This window comes from Dendrobates tinctorius, unplaced genomic scaffold (genome assembly GCF_039654945.1).
Source record: "Dendrobates tinctorius isolate UK_male_01 unplaced genomic scaffold, ASM3965494v1 ptg000083l, whole genome shotgun sequence".
In the NCBI taxonomy this organism is placed as follows: domain Eukaryota; kingdom Metazoa; phylum Chordata; class Amphibia; order Anura; family Dendrobatidae; genus Dendrobates; species Dendrobates tinctorius.
Window position 1 is genome coordinate 9,466,702 of NW_027361751.1, and position 26,845 is coordinate 9,493,546.

General features: G+C 47.7%; 1 protein-coding gene across 3 annotated transcripts in view; it reads right to left on the minus strand.

The window, feature by feature from the left end:
• Positions 1–26,845, minus strand: part of CERT1 (ceramide transporter 1) — an 83,312-nt gene that overhangs the window by 15,893 nt on the left and 40,574 nt on the right. For 2 of the 3 annotated variants that reach the window (XM_073584095.1, XM_073584096.1), the window contains exons 4-7: positions 11,061–11,168; positions 10,739–10,877; positions 9,659–9,739; positions 9,203–9,360 (exon numbers count right to left, since the gene is read on the minus strand). In XM_073584095.1, coding sequence (XP_073440196.1) covers positions 9,203–9,360; positions 9,659–9,739; positions 10,739–10,877; positions 11,061–11,168 — 486 coding nt within the window. The remainder of the gene's footprint in view (positions 1–9,202; positions 9,361–9,658; positions 9,740–10,738; positions 10,878–11,060; positions 11,169–26,845) is intronic. The other variant, XM_073584097.1, reaches the window with a different exon arrangement.

Sequence of the window (26,845 nt, forward strand, 5' to 3'; positions counted from 1 at the left end):
TAATTTTTAATTAGTTTTGGATTTTAATTCACTTTCGACTAGATGTGTGCGGCCCCACTCAGTACAAGTGAAATGAGTGAATCCGTGCACGTCTCGTCAGTGTGGCCGGAGTGACTGCAGACTTTTGAGTCAAGCCTGGACAAGCCCTTTAAAGCGACCCTGTCAGCAGTTTTGGCTGCTATAAGATGCGGCCACTGCCTTTCAGGGCTTATCTACAACATTCTATAATGCTGAATATAAGCCCCCGCTCCGACCTGCAAGACAAGAAAAATAATTTTTATTATACTCACCCGGAGGGCGGTCTGGTCCGATGGGTGTCGCAGGTCTGGCGCCTCCCATCTTCTTATGATCACCGCCCTCCTGTTGCTTCATGGTTCCTGGCATTGCGCTCCTGCGCAGGAGTACTTAGCTTCCCTGTTGAGGGCAGAGCAAAGTACCACAGTGCGCAGGCGCTGGGATAGGTCAGAGGCCCAGCGCCTGCGCACTGCAGTACTTTGCACTGCCCTCAACAGGGAAGATAAGTACTCCTGCGCAGGAGCGTGATGCTGGGGAGACATGAAATAACAGGAGGGCGGCATCGCAAGAAGATGGGAGGCGCCGGACCCGGACCTGCGACACCGATCGGACCCGGACCGCCCCCCAGGTGAGTAGAAGACTTATTTTTCTTGTCTTGCAGGTCGGAGCGGGGGCTTATCTACAGCATTATAGAATGCTGTAGATAAGACTTGAAAGGCAGTGGTCACATCTTATATCGGCCAAAATAGCTGATAGGTTCCCTTTAAGTACAGAAGTTGTAAAATTAATCTTGCTCCACAAAATGATCACTGGAACCAAGTACAGACGCTTGGTGCCGCCAAACCGTTCAGTGCACCTTCCCACCTACTAGTTTTCCATCTTTGCTCAGAGTGACAGCTCGGCTTTATAGAAACAGATAGATGGAGAACAAAGTGATGGGTCGGAGGGTAGCCTCATCTGTTCGGCTTCGCCAAAGAGGCAGCAATGATTGTGCTGGGTCTCCATAGCCATTTTGTGCCGAGATATCCTTAACCCATTAAAAGAAACTGCAATTATTCAAATTTGCATTTTTGTTTTCTCCTCGGCTTCTTGCAAGAGCCGTAACTTATATTTTTCCAATGACGTAGTTGAACAAGGGCTTGATTTTATGGAGCAAGTAGATTGTAAGAAAAATAAAAAGGAGATTTTTGTGTACTCACCGTAAAATCTCTTTCTCTTAGCCTTTAATTGGGGGACACAGAACCTTGGGTGTTATGCTGCTGTCCACTAGGAGGTGACACTATGCATAATCTGAAAAAGATTAACTTTTGCTCCTCCTCTGCAGTATACACCCCTGGACGGCGTCAGCCTTCTCCAGTTTTGTGCCAAAGCATAAGGAGGAACGTAACCAAATAACATAACCATGCCTGTGAGAAGGCTACTATATACGAGCTCAAAGAACAATATGAGAACTCAACAGGAAACAACGGCCCGTAAGGGCAACAGGGTGGGAGCTGTGTCCCCCAATTGAAGGCTAAGAGAAAGAGATTTTACGGTGAGTACACAAAAATCTCCTTTACTCTGTCGCCTCATTGGGGGACACAGAACCTTGGGACGTCCCAAAGCAGTCCCTGGGTGGGAAGCAGTGGACGAATATTGTGCTGACAGTCCCCTAGACTTGGGGTACTGCCGCCTGCATAACCAGTCTACCCAGGCTCGCATCCGCTGAGGACTGGGTATGAACACTGTAGTGTTACGTAAACGTGTGTAGGCTAGTCCAAGTGGCCGCCTTGCACACTTGTTGTGCGGAAGCCTGATGCCGAATGGCCCAGGAGGCCCCTACTGCCCGTGTAGAGTGTGCCGTGATACCGGCCGGAAGAGGGGAACTGTTAAGTCGGTAGGCCTCATGTATGGTGGACTTGATCCACCTGGCAAGGGTAGCCTTGGAAGCCGGCAACCCCTTGCGACTACCTTCCGGAAGAATGAAGAGGGAATCAGATTTCCGGAAAGGTGCAGTCCTGGACACGTAAATCCGCAATGCTCTGACGAGGTCAAGCGTATGCAGAGCCTTCTCCACTCTATGAACCGGAACCGGGCAAAGGGAAGGCAGTGAAATCTCTTCATTAAGGTGAAAGTTGGACACAACCTTCGGAAGGAAGGACGGCACCGTGCGGAGAACCACCTTGTCCTGGTGAAAGGCTAGGAAAGGTCGTCTGCAGGAAAGTGCTGACAATTCCGACACTCTGCGTAACGAGGTGATCGCCACTAGAAAAACGACTTTCTGAGACAGAATGGAGAGTGGAACTCCTCTAAGAGGTTCGAAGGGTGGAGCTTGCAATGCTGTCAGGACCAGATTGAGGTCCCACGTATCCAGCGGACGTTTGTAGGGAGGAACCAATCGGGAAACTCCCTGGATGAAAGTCCTTACTTGCGGTTTAATAGCAATGCGCTTTTGAAAAAGGACTGAAAGCGCCGACACCTGACTCTTAAGCGAACTTAAGGATAGCTTGGCATCTAGGCCCGATTGAAGAAAACCTAGTACCTTCGGGAGGGAATAAGGGAGTGGGACTTGTCCATGAGATTCGCACCAAGAAAAGAAAGCTCTCCAGGTACAATAATAGAGCTTGGCGGAGGCAGGCTTCCTTGCTCTGATCATAGTTGTAATGACTGCCGGTGAAAACCCTGCCTGGGTTAGAATCCAGGTTTCAAGGGCCATGCCGTCAAATTGAGAGCCCCTGAATTCTGGTGGAAGAACGGACCTTGAGACAGAAGGTCGTGACGGTCGGGTAGACGCCAGGGGGCGTCTGCCGTAAGTTGGACGATGTCGGCGTACCAAGTACGTCTGGGCCAGTCTGGCGCGATGAGGATGGTCGGAACTCCCTCTTGCTTGATCTTCCTCACGACCCTGGCGATTAGGGGGAGGGGTGGAAAAATGTACAGGAGTCAGAACTGGGACCAGTCCTGGACCAGGGCATCCGCTCCGAGCGACCGCGGGTCGTGTGTCCTGGCCATGAAATTGGGAACCTTGGTATTGAGATGGGATGCCATTAGGTCCACATCCGGGGTTCCCCAGCGTTGACAGATCTGGTAAAAAATCTCGGGATGGAGAGACCACTCCCCCGAGTCCATTCCGTGCCTGCTGAGGAAGTCGGCTTCCCAGTTTTCTACACCTGGAATGTGTACCGCGGAAAGTACCGACCTTGTGTCTTCCGCCCAGCGGAGGATATGAGCCACTTCTCTCATCGCCTGGGCGCTGCGGGTCCCGCCTTGGTGGTTCACGTATGCCACAGCCGTGGCATTGTCCGACTGTATCCGTATGTGCGAGGCTGCAAGCAAGTGATGAAATGCTCTCAGTGCCAAGAGAATGGCCCCGATTTCCAGAACATTGATAGGCAATGTCACTTCCCTCGGTGACCACTTGCCCTGTGCCCTGTGATGTAGGTGCACCGCCCCCCAGCCTGTCAGGCTTGCATCGGTAGTCAGGATCTTCCATTGTCCTGAGAGGAATGGCTTCCCTCGTGTAAGCGAGTTTGGTTTGAGCCACCAATGCAGGGACCTCCTGGTTGATGACGTCAACCTGAACTCCCTGTCGAGGGAGAGAGGGTTCCTGTCCCAAGATCTGAGTATGGCTAGTTGAAGGACCCTGAGGTGAAACTGGGAAAATGGCACTGCCTCTATTGCTGCTGCCATCCTGCCGAGGATTCTCATGGCAAACCGGAGAGATCGAGGAGGACTTTGAAGGAGTGTGCGAACTCCCAGACGGATGGCCAGTGTCTTGTCCTTGGGAAGGAGCACCAGGCCCCTGGCGGTGTCGAATACCATTCCCAGGAATGTTAGAGTCCGAGTTGGGATGGTCGACGATTTCTGTAGGTTGACTAGCCATCCCAGGCGACTCAGAGTGTCTAGAGTGATTGAGACACTGACCTCGCAGTCTTTGAATGTGGGAGACTTGACGAGGAGGTCGTCCAGGTACGGGACGACTAGGATGCCTCTTGAGTGCAGGACATCCATGGTGGCCGCCATGACTTTGGTGAACGTTCTTGCAGCCGTGGCGAGTCCGAACGGAAGGGCGACAAACTGGTAGTGGGTTTGGTTGACCGCGAACCTGAGAAACCTTTGGTGGGCGGGAGCAATTGGTATGTGGAGATACGCATCCTGTATGTCTATGGAGGCGAGGTATTCTCCCTGCTCCATGGATGCAATGATGGACCGGAGGGACTCCATGCGGAAATGACGGACCCGTACATAATTGTTGAGCTGTTTTAGGTCCAGTATGGGTCGGACGCCGCCTCCTTTCTTGGGGACTACGAACAAATTTGAGTAGAATCCTCGGAATCTCTCGTTCGTGGGAACCGGCACCACAACTCCTGATTGAAGGAGAGAGGAAACCGCTTGGTGGAAAACACGAGCCTTTTCTGGTGGTGTTGGAGGAACAGAAAGGAAGAACCGGTTCGGTGGAACGGAAGTGAACTCTATCTTGTATCCGGAAGACACTATTTCCCTGACCCACCTGTCTTCTGTAATAGGCAGCCAGACTTGCTGAAAGAGTAAAAGTCGGCCGCCTACTGGTGGGGTGTCTTCCGGAGGTCTCGAGTCATGATGAAGTGAAGTTCTGGGGTTTTCCTCCCTTGGATTTCGCATGGCCTGCTTTCGACTGCCAAGCCCTGTCCGGTCGCTGCTGTGTCCGTGGGTTGTCTCTGCGTGGAGAACGGTTGCGGTTTTGCACTGGGCGCGAAACGGACCAGCCCGAGGAATTCCGAAAGGATCGGAATCGCATCTGGTTTCTTCGTTTAAACGTGCGTTTCGGTTTTAGTTGAGGGAGAGAGGTACTCTTACCAGGGCTGTGGAGTCGGAGTCGGAGTCGTGGAGTCGGTGCTCATTTTGGTGGAGTCGGAGTTGGAGTCGGTATAAAATGGACCGACTCCGACTCCTAAATTATATAATAAATTGGGTACAGTAATTCAATGCAGGATGTGCTGAATATTTTTTCATAGGAGTTTGGGAAAGTTATGAAATGTCCTATAAATGGCTGTTCTATTCCTGATCTAAGGCTACATTCACACACAGCGTTTTTCCTGTGTTTTTTGAGGATACGTTTTTCAGCTGCAAAAGCTGATCATCTTTTTAAAAAACTGCATCACCTGAAAGGTTTTTGAGCTCATAGATAATGTTTTCAATAGCAAAAGCAGATTAGAAATCTGCTCTATCTATCCATTTATCCATATCTGTCTATCCATATCGTATCTGTACCAAAAAGAATGAAAACCGGGTAGTACACCAATATATATTCTGTTCTATCTAAATATCTTGATTATTGGATCATAAAAATGATTAAATGTCTGAGGTTCACATTGTACTACAATAAATTTTTCATTTAAATATAAGCAATATGTGTGGGAGTCGGAGTCGTGGAGTCGGAGTAAGGGAAATTGAGGAGTCGGAGTCGCAGGTTTGGCTTACCGACTCCACAGCCCTGACTCTTACCCCCAGTGGCATTGGCTATCATGGTGTCCAACTTTTCGCCGAAAAGTCTTCCAGTAAAATACGGAAGTCTCGGGAGGGACTTCTTTGAGGCCGCATCCGCTTTCCATTCTCGCAGCCAGAGGATGCGTTGGATCGTGATGGCGTTTGATGCCATTCCCGCTACACCTCTGGCGGAATCCAGGGCTGCATGAATTATGTAGTCTGCTACCACTGCCATCTGGACCGCTTGGTCCGAGAGTTCAGGATTTGAAGCCTGAAGACCCTCCTGTAGTTTTTTGGCCCAAGCCAGGATGGCCTTGGCTGCCCAAACTGAAGCAAACGCAGGGCCCAGAGAGTCGCCTGCCGCTTCGAAAATAGAACGAGCCATGCGTTCTACTTGCCGGTCTGCTGCGTCCCTGAGGGTTGAGCTATCCGGCAGAGAGAGTAAAGTCTGCGCTGCTAGCCTAGAAACCGGAGGGTCCACTTCAGGTGGATCTGTCCATTGTTTGGTGTCTTTCTGTGGTAAGAGGTACTTCGCTTCAAAATATTTGCGATTAGCGAATTTTTTGTCAGGCTGCGCAAACTGTTTGGTAAGTATTTTCTCAAACTCATCGTGATTAGGGAAGACCTTAGGTGGTTTTTGAACACTTTCGAAGCAAATCCTCTGTTCTGGGACTTCCGGGGGCAACTCTGGAATTTTTGGCACCCGATGAATGGCAGAAATTATGTCCTCAACTAGCTCTGTATTGCTAGGGGGAGAAGGTACCACGGACCTGACCGTTTCATTATCTGAGTCGGAGTCACAGATACCCTCCGAATCCTGTGCCTCGCTAAGGTGATCCCTGGAGGGCGACCTGGGGCGGGGGTCTTCTGTGGTGGGGGATCCCTGTGGTAAATTGCACTGTCTGTCTGTGGCAGGGGACTGCCCAGGAGACCTGGAATGACGCTGTCTCTCCCTAGAGGGGGACGACCTTGTGCTATAGTGCGACTCAGGTGATTGAGACCTGTGGGTCCGCTTACGCCTGTGAGAGTCGGAAGCAGCATGTTCCTGAGACAAGCTGTCCGTTTGCTGTGTACCGTCCATAGCCGGAGCCCGACTCTGCAGAGCTTGCAGCAATGTAGCAGTTAGGTTGTCTATGGACTGTGACATAGACTGAGACATCTGAGTTGCCCATTCCGGCGTGGCCTGTGACACTGAAGCATCAGTAGGGACTCCCTGGGGTTCTGACCCAGAGTTCTGGATGCAGTCCCGGCAGTGCGGATACGTGCTGCCACTAGGGAGCGTGGCTTTGCAGGCTGTACAGAATGCATAGAAACATTCCTGCCTGGTTCTCTTCCTTGAGCCCGGCATAGTGCACAGAGGCTGGCTATAAGGGATCGTACAGGGGTGGCTACGCAGAGGGAACCCACAGAAAGCCTTATAGGAAGTATAGATTCACAGCTGAGTAATGAGAACCCAGCTGTGAGCTTACCCCACCGGTGTGTCCCTAGGTCCAGCGCCGACAGATCCCAGTTCTGTGCCCCCCGGAGACCGCTGTGATGCTCCTCTCCTGGATCTCATCCAGAAAAAATGGCCACCGGGGCTCTGAGGAGAGGGAGGAGGGGGCGGAGAGCTGAAAAGGGCGCGCTGGGCTGTGTAAAAATGCCCCCTTTCTGCCTCAATCCGCCCCTTCTATGACACTCCAGTGTGTCATTTTGGTCACCCGGGGGGCGGGGAAAAGGCGGCGGCTTCAGCTAGGCCGAAGTCCGGGGGGGGGGGCGGATTTGTACCAGACCCCCCCAGAATGGTCGACTGGATAGCGGTGGGGGTAGCAGGGGTAGCGGTTTTTGTATGGGGGGCCCCTGAAGCGCTATGGAGCCGCTGCTGTTGCAGAGACAGGGACGCAGAAAAGCCCTGTCTCTGCTGTGCCATCCAGTCCGCACCCTCCCCCGGCCCCAACAGGATCCCTCAGCCAGCTTGGGGTCCCTGGAAGCTGCGAAATGCTGCCTGATCTCCGACCCTACCTGAGGCGTCTCAACCTAATACCCCCTGCGGGGGATTAGGGAGGGTGCGTCTGTCACCGTCAGGGGGTCTTCATCCTCGCCTCAACCTCAACCCAGACCCCTTAAAGGGGTTGGGGAAGGAGGGGGGTCTCGACCTCGAACCAGGACCCGAGGGACTGGGGAGGGAGCGACATGGGGAAAAGCCACCTCGACCTCAACCGGGTACCCCTAATAGGGGACCGAGGAGGGAGCCATGCCGGGAGTCTCGCTGGAGACCCACTTTTCTTCATCTGTATTTCCGGTGAAAAAAAGGAAAAAAAACGGAAGAAAAAAGGTGTGCCTCCTTGCGACACTAAGCAAAAACTGGAGAAGGCTGACGCCGTCCAGGGGTGTATACTGCAGAGGAGGAGCCAAAGTTAATCTTTTTCAGATTATGCATAGTGTCGCCTCCTAGTGGACAGCAGCATAACACCCAAGGTTCTGTGTCCCCCAATTAGGCGACAGAGTAAAATCATTTAACCATACAAAGCAGTGAAACCCGTGAAAAATATTACAACTGTGGAGAAATTGCAGAAAAATAAAAAGCAATCCCTCAACTGTTATATTGGGTTTTGTTCATTGAGCAATAAAACGACCTGACAATAAGACTCCCTAGGTCGGTACAATTACGACAATACCAAAAAAAAAAAATTCAGAAGTTTGTAAAAATAAAATAAAAAAACCCTTGGGTTTTATTTTTCCGTTCATCAAGCCTTATGAGGAATTTTGTTTTTGCGTCTCAAGTCGACTGTTTTATGGATACAGATTTGGGGTACACAAGTTGTTTTGATGTCTTTATTGCATTTTTGTAGGGATGCTAGAGTCACAAAAACTAAAACTGATATTTTGATTTTTATTCTCTTAAAAAGGAATTTGCTGTAAAGGTTATTTATTTTTATGTTATGATAGAATGGACTTTTTCAGACGTGGCGATATTAAATAGGTTTTATTTCATTATTTAAATTTCTTTTGAACGGAGGAAAAGGGGGCGAATGAATTTTTTTTTTTATCTTGTTCGATCTGTTTACTATATAACACGATACCACAGTCTGTAATTCAAGTTGAGGCCTGTAGCTGAGCTCCACAGGAGTACCAAGATGGCAGTGATGGGGGCCTTCAGTAGACTCCAGGCTGCAATGGTACCCCATCATCATGGGAGTAGATGTGTAAGCACTGGAAATGAGGTCATTTAAATGCCGCTGTCAGAGTGATTGCAGCATTTAGATGATTAACAGCAGCAACCAGAGCTCAGCTCCGGCCGCTTCTATTAAGACACAGATGTGAGCTATATAACGTAACCAGCATCTACTGCGTGGTGCAGATGGAACGCAGCTCCAGAGCCGGCTCCACACACGATCAGACCAGTGCTGATGTACACGTATGTGATTATTCACTAAGGAGTTAAAGGCGTTTTTCCATAATCAAAACTATCATATCGCTTTTATCTGTCAGTCCCATAGACTTTGCATGGACAGGTAGCATGCATGCTTGCCTGCCAACCTGGATAATGTTCAGGGCCCTCGCTTCCACGGTAAGGGCCCTAGCAGTGGGTCCTAGCAGTTTAGGAACAAGATAAACAAAATATAATCTTATATGGCCAATTTTGATTATGGATACACTTTTAAAGATCTATTCACCAAGAGCTAAAATTTTGGATTTTGCCACCTTTGTTTTCGACAATTTGACCATCATGTCTGAACAGACCACAATGCAAAAACGTTACCTTGTCAAGCCTTTTTTGCCAGCTGTCCTCCCGCTTTACCATAAGGTCAATGCAATGTGACAGAGTGGCCAATATCCCAGCTGTAGTTGCCTTAAAGGTAATTGCTTCACCTTTAAAATCGATTCCGTTTATGCACTTGGGTGTCACATGTGGGAACACTGAAATACAAGCAAATCATGGGGAGACATCATCGGATAGTACACACGGTCACACAATGATACAGGGCAGCGGATATTGGAAAATACTGCCTAAAGAAATCGCGCCCTATTCTAAGGATTGACAATAGTCAATGGGGCAGAGTATATTATAGTACAAATGGAGAGGAAAGCAGGAATAAAGGCAGTGAAGGTAGGGAGGTGCTCATCATTGGAAGACACGATAGCAAGTTAGCACAATCCAAGTTACAGCGTCCAGATATGAAAGCTGCAAATTATGGCGTACAAATAAATGGCTTACGTTTTTCCCTGTTCCCATTACTGTTGTGAATATACTCTCCAGTGTGGTTTTGCAGGAAATCTTCTTCGTCATCTTCAACTACTAAAGCAAAACAAAGGAAACAAGAAAACACACACATCATGTAAATCTGTACATTCATGTGACAATGTAGAATAGAGGAGTAGTGCAAATACAAATGATGGAAAATGGAAAACTTCAACAACATCTCCATTTAGATCCATAAATAGGTTTACAGGGTTGTTTTTAATAAGAGATTACGGGCTTCGACTATACATCGACTTTGGCGTGACAAGTTGCATGGACAAAGATGACTGTGATGTTGCTAAATCACAGAATAGTGCAAGAGAATGTGTTCCCACTGCAACCTGCAGGGTACCGCGGCAAGAAAGTTGTAAAAAAAAATCCAAGTGATTCCAACTTTTTGAGACTGATTTATCAAGGTACCTTGCTGGGCGTGACACGACACCGTTCACTTGAACTATGCAGCCATGTAGGGAGCAATCTTTGGTTGCTGAACCTTTGTTGCCATATAACCCCCAGCCTTAGAGTTCGGGTGAACAGAACATCCCCCTGGAAGCGTCTGTATAAGCTCGGCTATACTTTGTTTAATGTAGGATGTATAAAAGTACAATGAAACGCTGGGGTTCTGACTTCTGAGACCTCCCCAGGGATCCTGAGAACAGGGTTTTGGAACCTCAAGAATGGGCCTCTTGTGAATGGAGAGAGAGAGAAGGTTGGCATGTACAACCACCATTTCAGTCATAGTCTATGGGACTAGTCAGAACTCAGAATTGCTGGTGATCCAAGCAGTCAGATACCCAGAGATCAACAACCTTGACTTTGCTGATAACTCCTCGGTTATTTTCAAGGTTGTGCATGGTAATATGGGATGCTGCCGGTGTGGATATGTCTGTAGGAGCAGAGAGTGGCACCTTACCTGTGACCAGCCAACATGGAGGCGCTGAGATAGAGATGTCATGTAAATGAACAGGCCGTGACATTACAAAAAAAGTGTCTGCCATGTGTCTGTGAGTGGCCGAAAGCATCACAATACGTGGAGGAAAAAAAAAGTGACCGTACCTTTATCACGCTCGAGCTCGTCTTTACACACCGCGTCTGCACAAGCGTCAAAATACTTTTGCAGCGTGTCAACCTGTCGGCACAGAATGTCACGGAAAGTCTCCATCTCGGCAAGTTTCTCACGTAAACTGTGTCCTTTCTATAAAAAAAAAGTGGAATATGAATGTAAAATTATATAAATGGTAGGAGTCAGAAAGGTGAATAAAAAAAAAAAAAACAGGTCAGAGCACAATATCCATCATTTACCCTAAAAATGATTGAAAAAAAAAAAAAAATAATAATATGATAGCAGCTGGCTAGATTATGACAATATATAGATTACCTTAAATGATGACGTGGAAGTAGCAGAATAACCGCTTGCTCCAGAAACCAAGGAAACCATGGAGCCATGCCTCCGTAAGCTAGACTCCGATCCATAGCCAGATTCAGACTGAAAGAAAAAAAAACAAACAGATGATGGCTTCATTTGTGAACTGGACCAGTCCTGCCACAGTGTGATCAGATGCCACAAATCAGGAACAACTTATCTTCTTCAATCCATTATTGGATGTATTTAGTCTATTTGCAAAGGATAAGTGGTGTTCATTTTCGCCTTCTGACTGAGCATTATCACAGCTATGCCAGAAAGGGTTAACAGACCACATGGACTTATAATGGGCCTGTCACTTTCCAAACACAAACTACAATATGAATAGAAACCCATGTACACAAGTGTGAACAGAGGTTGATTTATACAGTGGACTGGAAAGAGAAAAAAAACTACAACAATGTGACCACATAAAAGACTGATCGTTTATCTTGTATCTCAACAAAGCGGGCAGTTCGTCAAAAATAGCGCCACAGGGGGGCGTGGCCTGGACTGCAATGGAGTAAAGGCCCTTTTACATTTAGCGATGCACCAGCGATCCGACCAGCGATCCCACCCGGTCAGGATCGCTGGTGCATCGCTAAATGATCGCTAGTGAGCTTTCATACAGAAAGACCTCACAGCGATGCAGCAGCGACGCAGCGCACGATACTTACCTGTCACACACAGCGATCCTGCGTCCTCCCGCCCGCCTCCACACATCGCTGGACGTCACAGCAGGAAGTCTCAGCAGGAAGCGCCCGACGAGAAATGGAGCCGGACATTCTCGCGCGATCAGCGATGGACAGCGGGGGAGCCGGTCGGAGGTAAGTATCACACATAGCGATATCGCTAGCAATATCGCTATAATGTCACAAAACCAGTGACGTTTTAGCGATATTGCTAGCGATATCGCTTAGTGTAAAACCCCCTTAAGAGGTGCAGCCCGAGAGCTCCTGATACAGCCTATCTAAATCAACAACCATCAACCAGGAAAAACCCATCCTGATCAATTCTTTATTGAAAGAATACTCAACGGCTATCACAGACCTACTTTGAAACCCCCATAGACTGTATTCCAGGAAAAATCAGAACTGCAAGACCTGACCTCATTTCTGAGGCCTACTGAGGCCTACCGGTCCTATCCCTACCAAGACTGTCCCCACCAAGACTATCCGTGGACTAATCTATCCCCACAGAGTTCCTGACGGATGCCCATCCTCGGAGGGACTCATCTGGCCCAGGAAAAAAACGTTGTGGCCCGTCTCCCTGTGCCTGTCGGCCCACCTCTCCGGCCCGCACCGCGGCTCCTTCAAGACCCATTGCAGCAAAGAACAGCGAAAGAGGGGCCCCCGGTGCTCCCCGAGGAGGTGTCCGGTACTTAATATTTCTCCTGCTGATATCCCCGGCAAGAGCCGCCGCGGCCATTTCTTTAATTACACTACCGCCTCAGCCCCGACAAGTTTTCTCCCTTCTGCGCATGTGCAACAGCCCCTCACCCGGGCCGATAACTCCGAGGCGACAGGGACAATAGCGGCAACCGGAGAACTGTGAATAATTCCTCCGCAACCTCCGCTGACCTCGGAGAGTCCCGGGGCCCCTGCCCACATTCAAAAACATCACATCCCGTTAACCGGGACCCCCCACCGGCCATCGGGACTAAGGAGGAGGTGAGGAGAGTCTGCTGCCGCGGCTAAGCGGCTAGCTATACAAGCCGGCGCACAGGCGCACTAGCCGCGACCCCGCCTGTCATCCCCGTCCGCCGCGGGTAACTGTAACAGACAGGAGTCTAATACATTACCACCCACAGCTCCTTCGGATCCCGGGGGGGTCCTTCCCTCATCGCTGGACATCAGTGGGGAGCCACCCGGGTTGCCTGCAGCCTCCAATGTCCCGTCATCAGAGCGGGGATCACCGCTGACAAAGAGGTGTTTCAGTGCGCAGGCGCGCACACTTCCTACGCCAATTGCGTAGCTTACGTTCCCCGGCTACGCAAAAAACGTAGCCTAAGGAAAAAAAAAACAAAAAAAAAAAAAAAAAAAACCAGCCAGCGCTGCTGAGCCTACCTGTTCTAATAAAAATTAATAATCCAAGGCTACCCAACACAAAAGTGGCAACCATAATATTACTGTCACACCAAGCATTAACACAAGGGGGTTGATTAGCTCCGACCAGAGCATCATATTCAAATATAAACCGCCTTCTCCCTTAAATTACTAGAATTCGCCCTACAAGCGTTCTTCAACTCCCATCCTACAGGAGTGCTCTACACAACCCCCATTAATAGACAACGGGCACCGAATCTTTCTATTATATCGCAGTTTGGCAAAATGAGCCAGATTAAATCAAATATTGCTAAACAAACCAAAACACCGGCCTCCTCTGCCTCCTTATCCCCTAAAGGGGGTGGAGACAAGGGGGGCAAATCTCATCCGTCCTCGGACAAAGTCAACACAACCAGCCCCACTAGGTCCAGGACCCCACATAAAATCGCTCCCACTATGGATACTTCTGTTTCCTCAAAAAGGAGGAACCCAGGAGCCCGGAACGAGAGATTCGCACCTCTAATCGACCATAAAGAAGACTCCGATAATGATTCATGGGCCTCAACTCCGAATACCAGCCCAGCAAAATCCAAACCAAAACTGGACTCCCTTGACAAAGCAAACCTTGACTCTATTGAGCTATATATGACCTCTTTGGCTGAAAAAATAAATAATCTCAAAATCACCCTGGAAGCCACCCTCGAATCTCAAATGAAAATCTTCCAATCAACATTTGAATCTTTTAACAAAAAATTAGAATCCCTCGAATCCAGGATTGTCACAGTAGAAAAGAAATCCGAGGAGTCAACTAACGAGAGTCACCAAATCAGAACAGAGATCACCCAGTTGAAACACAAACTGGCAGACCTAGAAGATCGCAGCAGAAGAAACAATATAAAAATCAGAGGGATTCCAGAATCCGTTGCCTCTACCAAACTAGAAGACTATGTCCAAAAAGTCTTCAAAAAAATCGAACCGACTCTCTCAGTCCATGATACTATCATTGACAGAATACACAGACTACCAAAACCGGCACACCTACCTAAAGACACCCCCAGAGACACAATCCTTCGAATCCATTTTTTCCACACCAAAGAACGGATCCAAAATAACATCAGAGATAATGGAGGCTTCCCAGACCCATATTCCCATCTCAAGATCTTCACAGACCTCTCAAAGCACACCATAGAAGGAAGAAAAGCTTTTCAAGATATCACCATCCCCTTGAGAGACAATAATATTCAATACAAATGAGGCTTTCCCCTAAAACTCCTGGTCCTCCACAATGGCAGAACCACAGTCCTTTCCTCCATAGAAGAAGGCCACAGATTTTTGAAATCAATGAACATTAAGCCCAGGAACAGGCCAGCTTCATCCCAAGACTCCAAGACTCCGACCTGATCACCCGAGCTGTCTTAATCACCACAAGACTCTTTTCTTTTCTTCCTGTTATTTAGCAGGTCACGCAGCATTTCCCTTTTGAGACGTTAATTTTGTCACCATCGTTAAAATTGCAAAGATAGACTGCAGATTCTTTTTTCCTGTCAAGTGCCCTACTTGGCTGGGATGTTGGTTTATTCCTCTCAGAGGTTGTTTTCGGGATATTCTCCCACGGACTTTCCACCGAGTTAGAGTAGAGTTTGCCTAGGCAACCTTCTCTTGGTGGTCCCCCCTGAGTTGAGCAGAGTTCGTCGTAGAAATCTGCTCCTGTTGGTCCATATAAGATTATTCTATCCAAAGTTGCTACTAATTTGTCTTGTTTTTTTTTTTCCATTATAGTGTGTTTCAGATGCAGCCTATACATCCTCAACCTTACCCATCTGTGCCTAAACTCCTCCATCAGCCACAACCCAACCGAGTTCAACAGCATCACAGGTACCTTTACAACCACAAAACACCACACTGACAATGAAAATAAACCTGGCCACGTACAACGTCAGGGGTCTGAACAGCCCTAGGAAGCGTCATGTAATACATCACGAGGCCAACAGGCTGGGCTCCGATGTTGTGTGTCTTCAGGAAACAAAATTTAAAAGAGAGGCCCACCCCAACTTTTCCCACATATATGAATCATCGGGAGTAAATAAAAAGGCAGGAGTCCTTACTATGATAAAAAACTCCATCAACTTTAAATTCATAGAAGAACTAAGAGACGAGAAAGGCCACTACCACATTCTAGTTTGTAATATCAATAACTCAACTGTCACTATTGTGAACGTTTATGTCCCCACCACAGGTCAAATCAGATTCTTAAACAAACTTCTAAAAAAAATCAACCTAATAAAAAAAGGTTCTTTAATATTCGCGGGAGATTTTAACATGGTCCCAAACGGAAAATTGGACTCCTCAGCCCCCAATAGATACAAGGCAGAAACACTAAACAACTGGATATATTACAATGAATTCTTAGACATATTTTGTTCCATAAACACGACTTCAATTGAGTACACTCACTTTTCGGATGTCCACCACACTGCTTCTCGTATCGACCTAATTTTAACTGATGTCTTTTCACTCCCCAAATTTACTTCCATTTCTATCCACCCTAAAACGATCTCTGATCACGCTCCAGTAGTAGCTACATTCACTCTCGGCCCTGCCACCAACCAACAATTTTTATGGAAGTGCAACTCTTCTTTAATTAATATCCCACATTATAATGCAGAGATTACTTCAGCCCTCCTAAATTACTTCAAAGAGAACAATACTGAACTTTCCAGCCCTTTTACCCTTTGGAATGCCCACAAAGCCGTTCTGAGAGGCATCCTAATTAGAATATCCTCGAGACACAAAAGGGCAAACAGGGAGAAAATAACAGATCTCCAGGATCAAATCAAAACTAAAGAAACAATGATAACTGACAATACAAATTCGGGTTCAGTTATACGCTCGGAACTCCTCAAATTACGACAAGAGCTTAGAGCCTTGATATTCTCGTTTCATGACTCAGCAGTTAAAAACAACCGCTTTAGACTATATCAAAATCTAAATCGCCCATCGCGATACATGACTAACATCTGGAAAAACCATAGACGGAAAAACAGGATCGACACCATTCTTTCCCCTAAAGCTATCCCCCTGTCCCACCCACAAGTTATTGCTAACTCCTTTGCCACATTTTACGAAAATCTCTACAATATCAATCAAAACGCACCTCTCCCCCATCCAATTCCTTCAGATATCAATTCTTTTCTGGCCAAAATTAACCTCCCGAAACTAGATGAGGATGACAAATCTATTCTGTCATCCCCTTTTTCCGAAAAAGAAACTCTAGAAGCTATAAAACATTTCAAACCCTTCAGGGCCCCTGGCCCTGACGGGTTTACAAACAACTACTATAAAACTTTTGCCGAAATCCTCGCTCCTCACTTGACGAAAATCTTTAACACAGCCTCTACTTTGGGCTACTTCCCCAAGGAAATGCTTGAAGCCACTCTAATCCTTATTCCCAAACCCAATTCGGATACTACTCTTATGAAAAATTTCAGGCCAATTTCGCTAATAAATACAGATATCAAACTTTATGCAAAACTACTATCAAACAGACTGAATTCCATACTCCCCAAACTAATCAATAAAGATCAAATCGGGTTCATAATCAATAGACAATCTACAGACGGCACCAGAAGATTGATCAATCTTATAAAACTCATCAATACACACAAAACCAAATCCGTCATAGCTTCTCTTGACGCCGAAAAGGCTTTCGACAGATTACATTGGGATTACCTCTTCGCCACCTTACATAAATTCGGCTTTCACCACGAACTAATTACAAGCATTAGAGCATTATACTCCGACCCAACGGCCAAAGTATATATTAATAACCACCTTTCAAAAGTTTTCCAAATATCCAACGGCACCAGACAAGGATGCCCACTTTCCCCTCTTCTCTTTGCCCTAGCAATTGAACCCCTAGCTCAATCTATTAGAGACAACCCGGATATTCAAGGCATCAAAGTAGGGGTTAAAGAATATAAAATATGCCTCTTTGCTGACGACATTATCCTCACTTTGTCAGACCCAATCAAATCAATTGTCAGAGTCCAAGAACTTCTGCAGAAGTTTTCAGACATCTCCCATTTCAAAATCAACATAACAAAATCCAAGATGCTAGCACTTAATCTGGATAACACCCAAACCAACTCTATCAGCCGCTCATGCCCATGGAGTTGGACAACAGATTATATCACATATTTGGGAATCAAATTCACAAATAAAGTCCCTTCCCTCATACCTCTAAATTTAAAATCCCTCACAGAGACCATCTCAAAAGACCTAAAAACATACGGGGAGAAAGACCTCTCTTGGTGGGGTAAAATTATAATTTTTAAAGCCTATATCCTCCCCAAAATAATCTATTTCTTTAGATCTCTCCCTCTACCCATTTCCACCCCTGCCCTTACCAATCTTCAACTCATGACCAACAATTTCGTTTGGAACGGGAAAAAAGCTAGAGTTGCGAAAAATGTTTTATATGGCAACAGGAGATTTGGAGGAGCTGGCCTTCCAAATATCTCGGCTTACTACTCCTCATTCCTTGTCAAAAACAGCCTCTCCTGGTGGTCAACCGTGGACCCTCCGGCATGGGCCGACATTGAAAAGGCGTGAAACAACAACAGGTCTCCTTCCTTTCTCGTCCTGGAATCCATCCTTCTCAAAAAGGTTCTCTCCACTACTCATCCAATCTTCCGAGCAACCCTGGATGCTTGGAGACTCTTAGCTAAACAAAAAAGAAGCGTCACGAATACTGCCCCGTTAGGTCCTCTATCTCTCGACGTGATAGCGTCTCTTTTTGAGTCAGATCTACCCTCGATCTGGTCTGACCACGGTATCAAAAAATTCAGAGACATTTGCGGACACAACCACATCTATTCCTTTAGCGATTTGAAACACAAGTACAGTATTCCATCATCATCATTTTATGACTATATGCTACTAAAAGAATTAGCAACCAAACTTAGAAAGAAAAACGCAAAACCCTCTGAGCCTTTCTCCAATCTCATTAACAACATAAACCACTGCCTTTTCTGGAGGGTTTCCTATATTTATATGTGGCTCAATAAGAGCCACGAATTTACCAAAACAAACAATATAATTAAGTGGGAGACGGAACTTGGGATAAATTCAGGAATAGAGGACTGGGAGCAGGCATGTTCCTCCTCCATATCCGCCACGTTATCCATGTCTCTCTTGGAAACCCATCAGAAAATTATCTCACGTTGGTACCACACACCAGCCAGACTAGCCAAGATATACCCTGAGATCTCCCCATTATGCTGGAGAGGATGTGGACATCACGGGAATCTTTTTCACATATTTTGGCACTGCCCAGTGATCAAACCTCTCTGGAGAAATATTTCTCTCCTAATAAACTCCCTTCTTCAAAAACCCATCACCCTCTCTCCCCAATTGGCCTTGTTCTCTATTACCTCACAAGAATCAAATCATACATTACCACCTCTAATAATTCTCATCCTCCTTATTACCAAAAGCTCCATAGCTTTTATTTGGAAAAGACAGGATATTCCAACAATTGAAGATATAAAGGAAAAAATCTCCTTACACAAATCTTTCGAACTAAAACTAGCCACTATTAATAATAACATTGGCCTCTTCACTCATAAATGGCACAGATGGATTACATTATTTCCTACAAGCTAACTTTATAGCAATTGCTGCACTGATATTTTGTTGTTTGTTCTTTGCTCCAGAGACAATCTGGCTTGTATTAAACATATTATTATAGCATGGTTATGGTTATAAAATAACCCAGTCAATTATATCTCTCAACTATTGTTTTATTAATAAAAACCTGTTCGGACCAACCGGTCCTTCCCCCCCTTTCTTCCCTTCCCTCCCCATTCCTCCCACCCTCCCCCTGAGACCTTCCTCACTATTGTAAAAACTCTCAATAAAATTGGTTTGAAAACAAAAAAAAAAAAATAAAATAAAATATGGCGCCACACCCGTATTTTTGGCATTTTTTGACAAGACGGTGCTATGGAGCCTCCAATGCAGATGTGACTACGACAACCATTATAAAGAGACAAAAGTAATGAAGATGAAGGTCTAGAGAAGCCAATAGTACTAAACCGATGCTGAGGAAAGCTCGAGCCACCGCCGGCCGGACCCGGACTCCGCACAGAATATCATGGGACGGGAGGCTGACGTCACTTCTATTATAGGAAGCTGATGTACTGCAGACAGTCAGCATTACAGTACTGGCAGCATGTCAATCACCGCTCACAGAGGTCGTCCCTGCAGCCACTCACATCCAGCATTACAGTACTGGCAGCATGTCAATCACCGCTCACAGAGGTCGTCCCTGCAGCCACTCACATCCAGCATTACAGTAATGGCAGCATGTCAATCACCGCTCACAGAGGTCGTCCCTGCAGCCACTCACATCCAGCATTACAGTAATGGCAGCATGTCAATCACCGCTCACAGAGGTCGTCCCTGCAGCCACTCACATCCAGCATTACAGTAATGGCAGCATGTCAATCACCGCTCACAGAGGTCGTCCCTGCAGCCACTCACATCCCGCATTACAGTACTGGCAGCATGTCAATCACAACTCACAGAGGTCGTCCCTGCAGCCACTCACATCCCGCATTACAGTACTGGCAGCATGTCAATCACAACTCACAGAGGTCGTCCCTGCAGCCACTCACATCCCGCATTACAGTACTGGCAGCATGTCAATCACCACTCACAGAGGTCGTCCCTGCAGCCACTCACATCCAGCATTAGCTACTGGCAGCATGTCAATCACCACTCACAGAGGTTGTCCCTGCAGCCACTCACATCCAGCATTAGCTACTGGCAGCATGTCAATCACTGCTCACAGAGGTCGTCCCTGCAGCCACTCACATCCAGCATTACAGTACTGGCAGCATGTCAATCACCGCTCACAGAGGTCGTCCCTGCAGCCACTCACATCCAGCATTACAGTAATGGCAGCATGTCAATCACCGCTCACAGAGGTCGTCCCTGCAGCCACTCACATCCAGCATTACAGTAATGGCAGCATGTCAATCACCGCTCACAGAGGTCGTCCCTGCAGCCACTCACATCCCGCATTACAGTACTGGCAGCATGTCAATCACAACTCACAGAGGTCGTCCCTGCAGCCACTCACATCCCGCATTACAGTACTGGCAGCATGTCAATCACCACTCACAGAGGTCGTCCCTGCAGCCACTCACATCCAGCATTAGCTACTGGCAGCATGTCAATCACCACTCACAGAGGTTGTCCCTGCAGCCACTCACATCCAGCATTAGCTACTGGCAGCATGTCAATCACTGCTCACAGAGGTCGTCCCTGCAGCCACTCACATCCAGCATTACAGTACTGGCAGCATGTCAATCACCGCTCACAGAGGTCGTCCCTGCAGCCACTCACATCCAGCATTACAGTACTGGCAGCATGTCAATCACCGCTCACAGAGGTCGTCCCTGCAGCCACTCACATCCCGCATTACAGTACTGGCAGCATGTCAATCACCACTCACAGAGGTCGTCCCTGCAGCCACTCACATCCAGCATTAGCTACTGGCAGCATGTCAATCACCACTCACAGAGGTTGTCCCTGCAGCCACTCACATCCAGCATTAGCTACTGGCAGCATGTCAATCACTGCTCACAGAGGTCGTCCCTGCAGCCACTCACATCCAGCATTACAGTACTGGCAGCATGTCAATCACCGCTCACAGAGGTCGTCCCTGCAGCCACTCACATCCAGCATTACAGTACTGGCAGCATGTCAATCACCGCTCACAGAGGTCGTCCCTGCAGCCACTCACATCCAGCATTACAGTACTGGCAGCATGTCAATCTCCGCTCACACAGGTCGTCCCTGCAGCCACTCACATCCCGCATTACAGTACTGGCAGCATGTTAATCACCGCTCACAGAGGTCGTCCCTGCAGCCACTCACATCCCGCATTACTGTACTGGCAGCATTTCAATCACTGCTCACAGAGGTCGTCCCTGCAGCCACTCACATCCAGCATTACGGTACTGGCAGCATGTCAATCACCGCTCACAGAGGTCGTCCCTGCAGCCACTCACATCCCGCATTACAGTACTGGCAGCATGTTAATCACCGCTCACAGAGGTCGTCCCTGCAGCCACTCACATCCCGCATTACAGTACTGGCAGCATTTCAATCACCGCTCACAGAGGTCGTCCCTGCAGCCACTCACATCCAGCATTACAGTACTGGCAGCATGTCAATCACCGCTCACAGAGGTCGTCCCTGCAGCCACTCACATCCAGCATTACAGTAATGGCAGCATGTCAATCTCCGCTCACACAGGTCGTCCCTGCAGCCACTCACATCCCGCATTACAGTACTGGCAGCATGTTAATCACCGCTCACAGAGGTCGTCCCTGCAGCCACTCACATCCCGCATTACAGTACTGGCAGCATTTCAATCACTGCTCACAGAGGTCGTCCCTGCAGCCACTCACATCCAGCATTACGGTACTGGCAGCATGTCAATCACCGCTCACAGAGGTCGTCCCTGCAGCCACTCACATCCCGCATTACAGTACTGGCAGCATGTTAATCACCGCTCACAGAGGTCGTCCCTGCAGCCACTCACATCCCGCATTACAGTACTGGCAGCATTTCAATCACCGCTCACAGAGGTCATCGCTGCAGCCACTCACATCCAGCATTAGCTAATGGCAGCATGCCAATCACCGCTCACAGAGGTCATCGCTGGAGCCACTCACATCCAGCATTACAGTACTGGCAGCATGTCAATCACCGCTCACAGAGGTCGTCCCTGCAGCCACTCACATCCAGCATTAGCTACTGGCAGCATGTCAATCACCGCTCACAGAGGTCGTCCCTGCAGCCACTCACATCCAGGATTAGCTACTGGCAGCATGCCAATCACCGCTCACAGAGGTCATCACTGCAGCCACTCACATCCAGCATTAGCTACTGACAGCATGTCAATCACCGCTCACAGAGGTCATCGCTGCAGCCACTCACATCCAGCATTACAGTACTGGCAGCATGTCAAACACCGCTCACAGAGGTCGCCCCTGCAGCCACTCACATCCAGCATTACAGTACTGGCAGAATGTTAATCACCGCTCACAGAGGTCATCGCTGCAGCCACTCACATCCAGCATTAGCTACTGACAGCATGTCAATCACCGCTCACAGAGGTCATCGCTGCAGCCACTCACATCCAGCATTAGCTACTGGCAGCATGTCAATCACCGCTCACAGAGATCATCACTGCAGCCACTCACATCCAGCATTAGCTACTGGCAGCATGTCAATCACCGCTCACAGAGGTCATCGCTGCAGCCACTCACATCCAGGATTAGCTACTGGCAGCATGCCATTCACCGCTCACAGAGGTCATCGCTGCAGCCACTCACATCCAGCATTACGGTACTGGCAGCATGTCAACCACCACCCATGTGCAGAGATCTGACATTGCATCCTTTACAATACTGCAACATTAATCCCAGAAACACAATATCTCCTGGGGTGAAGGCGCTAGGAGCCATCAGTATCTAGTGACCAGTAGTGATGGAGTGGAGGTCAGAGTTTCACATTAGACCCAATCTGGCTTGCAGTGAAATGAGATACCTGCCACGATCTTTCTATAACCGATTTTCCTGCATTAGCTATAATATTGCCTTTATAAACACATTGACTACAATTTGCCAGTTTGTGCGATTTGCGTCAGTGTCTAATAAAAGTAACATTGCTAAGAGACAACCAACAAGAAATCACCGCCAGCAAAGAGGACCACCAACCCACAACATGCCATAAGGTGACTTTCTGGCACCGGGAAGACATAACACTCGGATACAAGAAAGTACACTAACTGAATTACATTAACGAGTAAAACGCAAAAATCACATCTACGGCAGCAGAGAGTCTGGTAAGCCGAGCCACGCTATTCTCAGGAGAAAAAAAAAATAACTCAAGAGAAAATGCCAACATGCAGAGCCTACCACCGTAACCCCAACGGTGCCAAGAGGCTAGGCGAGGCAACTAGAGGGAACAACCACTGCTTGAACATCCCCAGCAGTTACCTAGCCCCGTCCTAAATATTTAGAACACCGGCAGCGAGCATGAAAGTCAGTACAGTCCTGCAATTCTGGTTACCGGTCTAAACCCTGCTGCACTGCGTCACCTTCTCCAGCACTTTGGACGTCCGAGCAGGTTTCATGTTATGGCTTCCTTTTCCCAGTAGTGCTTCCAGATAGAAGAGGAGATGGAGCACTTAAGCACCACCCAACCCCTGCTGATGCTCGCCAAGGAAGGCGGTCCGTGATCATGAGCATGCAGCCTGAGGACACCAGGGAAGCATGCAGGCAAGCTGAAAGGGTTAATCACGCTAATGACTGAAGAGGCTCATGGGAAAATCCTCCTGAACTTTAACTGCATTTTCTCCAGCTGCATCCTGGGGACTGCATCCATCGCGGATTCTATTTATGGATGCGACTGATGACAAGCCCCATACATCGCCGCAGAATGGGTCAGCTCTGTGTCAGCAATGGGAAAACCATTTTAAATTGTAATCTCTATGGAAAGCGCAAGGAAAACAAAAATACATACACAGTGAAACTTCTCCAGAAGACCACTTTTTAGAAAAGACCACCCATCAAGACCCACGTGCAAATTAATTTTGGGTGGATGTCTCAAAACTGTTTCAGTATAGTGGGTCCTGCGCCAGTGTCTAGCCCGGGCGGGTCCTGCGCCGGTGTCTATCCCTCGTGGTCTGAGGCCGAATTTGCGCCCTACACTATTGCCAAATAATACCCAATTCTGTGTGAAGTTTGAGGCTATTGGGAATAAATATGCCTTTGATATTATGCTGCTAAATATAGAGTTGCTTAAAAAAAAAAGATGGAAACTCTGAAAACAAAGCAGGCAGAGACGAGGAATTCACACACCTCTGTTACCTCTGAAGAGGAGTTGAGTACTATTGATTCCAAGATTTGCGAAGATTCTCCTCAATTTAGAACTGAACTTGAAAGATACTAAAGCCCCCGTTATACACCTGCGATATCGCTAGCAATATCGCTGTAAAGTCACTGATTTTGTGACGTAGCAGCGATATCGCTACATGTGATACTTACCTCCGACCGGCTCCCCGGCTGATTATCGCTGGTCGCGCAAAAACGTCCTGATCATTTCTCGTTGGGCACTTCCTGTGGCGCAGACAAGCGACGCGTGGACGCGGGCGGGAGGACGTCAGGATCGCCGCATCTGACAGGTAAGTAGCGACCCCAGCGATGTCGCTGGTGAGATCTGCCTGTGTGGCAGCTCACTAGCGATCACCTAGCGATGCACCAGCGATCCATATCATTGTCGGGATCGCTGGTGCATCGCTAAGTGTAACGGTACCCTAAGATCTAAATAGTTCAGGGATTTGGAGGATGGCAGGCAGTTTAAAAACTCCATGACTATGACCAATAAATCTGCGGCAGGCCCCAATCGCCCTAGAGGGAATTCCGGGAGGCCAAGGAGACCTCAGAAACCAGTGGCCAGACAATCTGCATTTGGTTTCACAGGTGGCGAGTTGGATTCTACTGATGATGGTGGGTAGGATGAATTCGGGCGCTTCCAATTTTTTAGCCAAGACTCGAGGGGGCGGTCCCCGAGGAGACGGAAAGGACACAGAGGTGGTAGGAAGCATAGAAGGAGGGAACCAGGGCTTGGTGACGAGATCCAAGTTGAAGTAATTGAGGCGCCATCCCTGGTGGTAAATATCTCTATCTCTGTCAGATGTCCAAGTACGGGTTCTATCTAAGGGGTTGTCGTTTTGTCCTTCTAGTAATGTCAATTGGTTTAATCTGGATAATGATCTGTTTTCACTATTTAGACGTCTACATGTGACATTGTTTTTTTCAGGTAAAAAAAATCAACGGTTGAGGATTCACAGGATAGTCTCGTATGATAAGAGTGATTTTGCTCCTCCGGAACATGATCCAGCCATTGAGACTTTCTAGATTTGTAAAGACTGATATAGCTAAATTAAGGAAAAGTAATATGAGGCTGGGTAAGTCCAATATGAGTGTATTGGAGAGAAGAGAGACTAAACTGTTGAGAATGAATAAATCCATCACCATCAAGCCGGCTGATAAAGGCGGGGCTGTGGGGGGTGATGGATACTCTTCAATACCGTGAGGAAATCATGTCTCAACTTCAGATAACAACGTGTATGAGAAACTATCAGTTAATCCTGTTCAGAGGTTTAGAATTTAACTGGATGGACTAATTGACAATGACCTTCATGATGGTCTGATTGATGTAAAATTTGCCCCGTCACACATAGCGACTCACCAGCGATCCCAACAACAATATGAACTTGTCAAGATTGCTGGTGTGTCGCTACATGATCGCTGGTGAGCTGCCAAACAGGCCGCTTCACCAACGATCAGCACCAGCGACGACGAGCACGTCGCTGTGTACCTTAGTTACCAGCGCGATAATGCAGGGAGCTGGTAACCAAGGTAAACAGCGGGTTTCTAAGCGAAAATAAAGAAAACTCTTTGAATGAGAAGGTGTGTCCAAACTTTTGGTCTGTACTGTATGCGAACATCTACATGGCTGTCCTTGAGAGTGAACATGTGTACGGGTCCCGGTTTTGGTGCCATGTCTGGGGCTGGCGGCGTTATATCGACATCTTCCTTATCTGGGATAGTGATAGAGATGAGTTAGAGTTGTTCCACCAACATCTAAATAACATTTTTCCTGAATTATGGTTCACCATGGAGTGTTCACAGGAGAGAATGCAGTTCTTGGACACTCATATTTACAAGGAGGAGGGGACCTTGCAGACGGATTGTCAAGGCCAGGGATAGAAACAATCTGTTGCTTTTCTCCAGAGAACATCCTAGGAGAATGGTTCAGTTATTGCCATAGTCCCAACTTTTGAGGGTAAAGGGGGTTTTACACTAAGCGATATCGCTAGCAATATCGCTAAAACGTCACTGGTTTTGTGACGTTATAGCGATATTGCTACCGATATCGCTATGTGTGATACTTACCAGCGACCGGCTCCCCCGCTGTCCATCGCTGATCGCGCGAGAATGTCCGGCTCCATTTCTCGTCGGGCGCTTCCTGCTGAGACTTCCTGCTGTGACGACGGCGACGCTGGACGCGGGCGGGAGGACGCAGGATCGCTGTGTGTGAATGGTAAGTATCGTGCGCTGCGTCGCTGCTGCATCGCTGTGAGATCTTTCTGTATGAAAGCTCACTAGCGATCATTTAGCGATGCACCAGCGATCCTGACCGGGTCGGATCGCTGGTTGGATCGCTGGTGCATCGCTAAATGTAAAAGGGCCTTAAGGAGGGTGGTCTCTTGTGATGCCCTGATTGATGATAGAATGGAGGAGATGTGTCGCAAATTCCTTCTAAGAGGGTACCCGAAAGCTGACTGTCAGGTTCAAAAGGTTGGCCCTTGATGAACGTCGAGATGACCTTCTGGTACCTGAAACTATCACTGTACCTGAGAAAAGGATACCTTTTGTGTTGACGTTTAATGGCCTGAGTAAAACGATCTCTGGGATCATATTGAAGCATTGGTCATTGCTTGGGAGGGGACATGCGCATGTTGATGAGTTCCAATTGTCACCACTTTTTTCCTACAGGAGGAATAAGAATCTTAAAGATGAACTGGTGATCTCCAAAATAGGCAACTCTGAAAAAGATTTACAAACAACC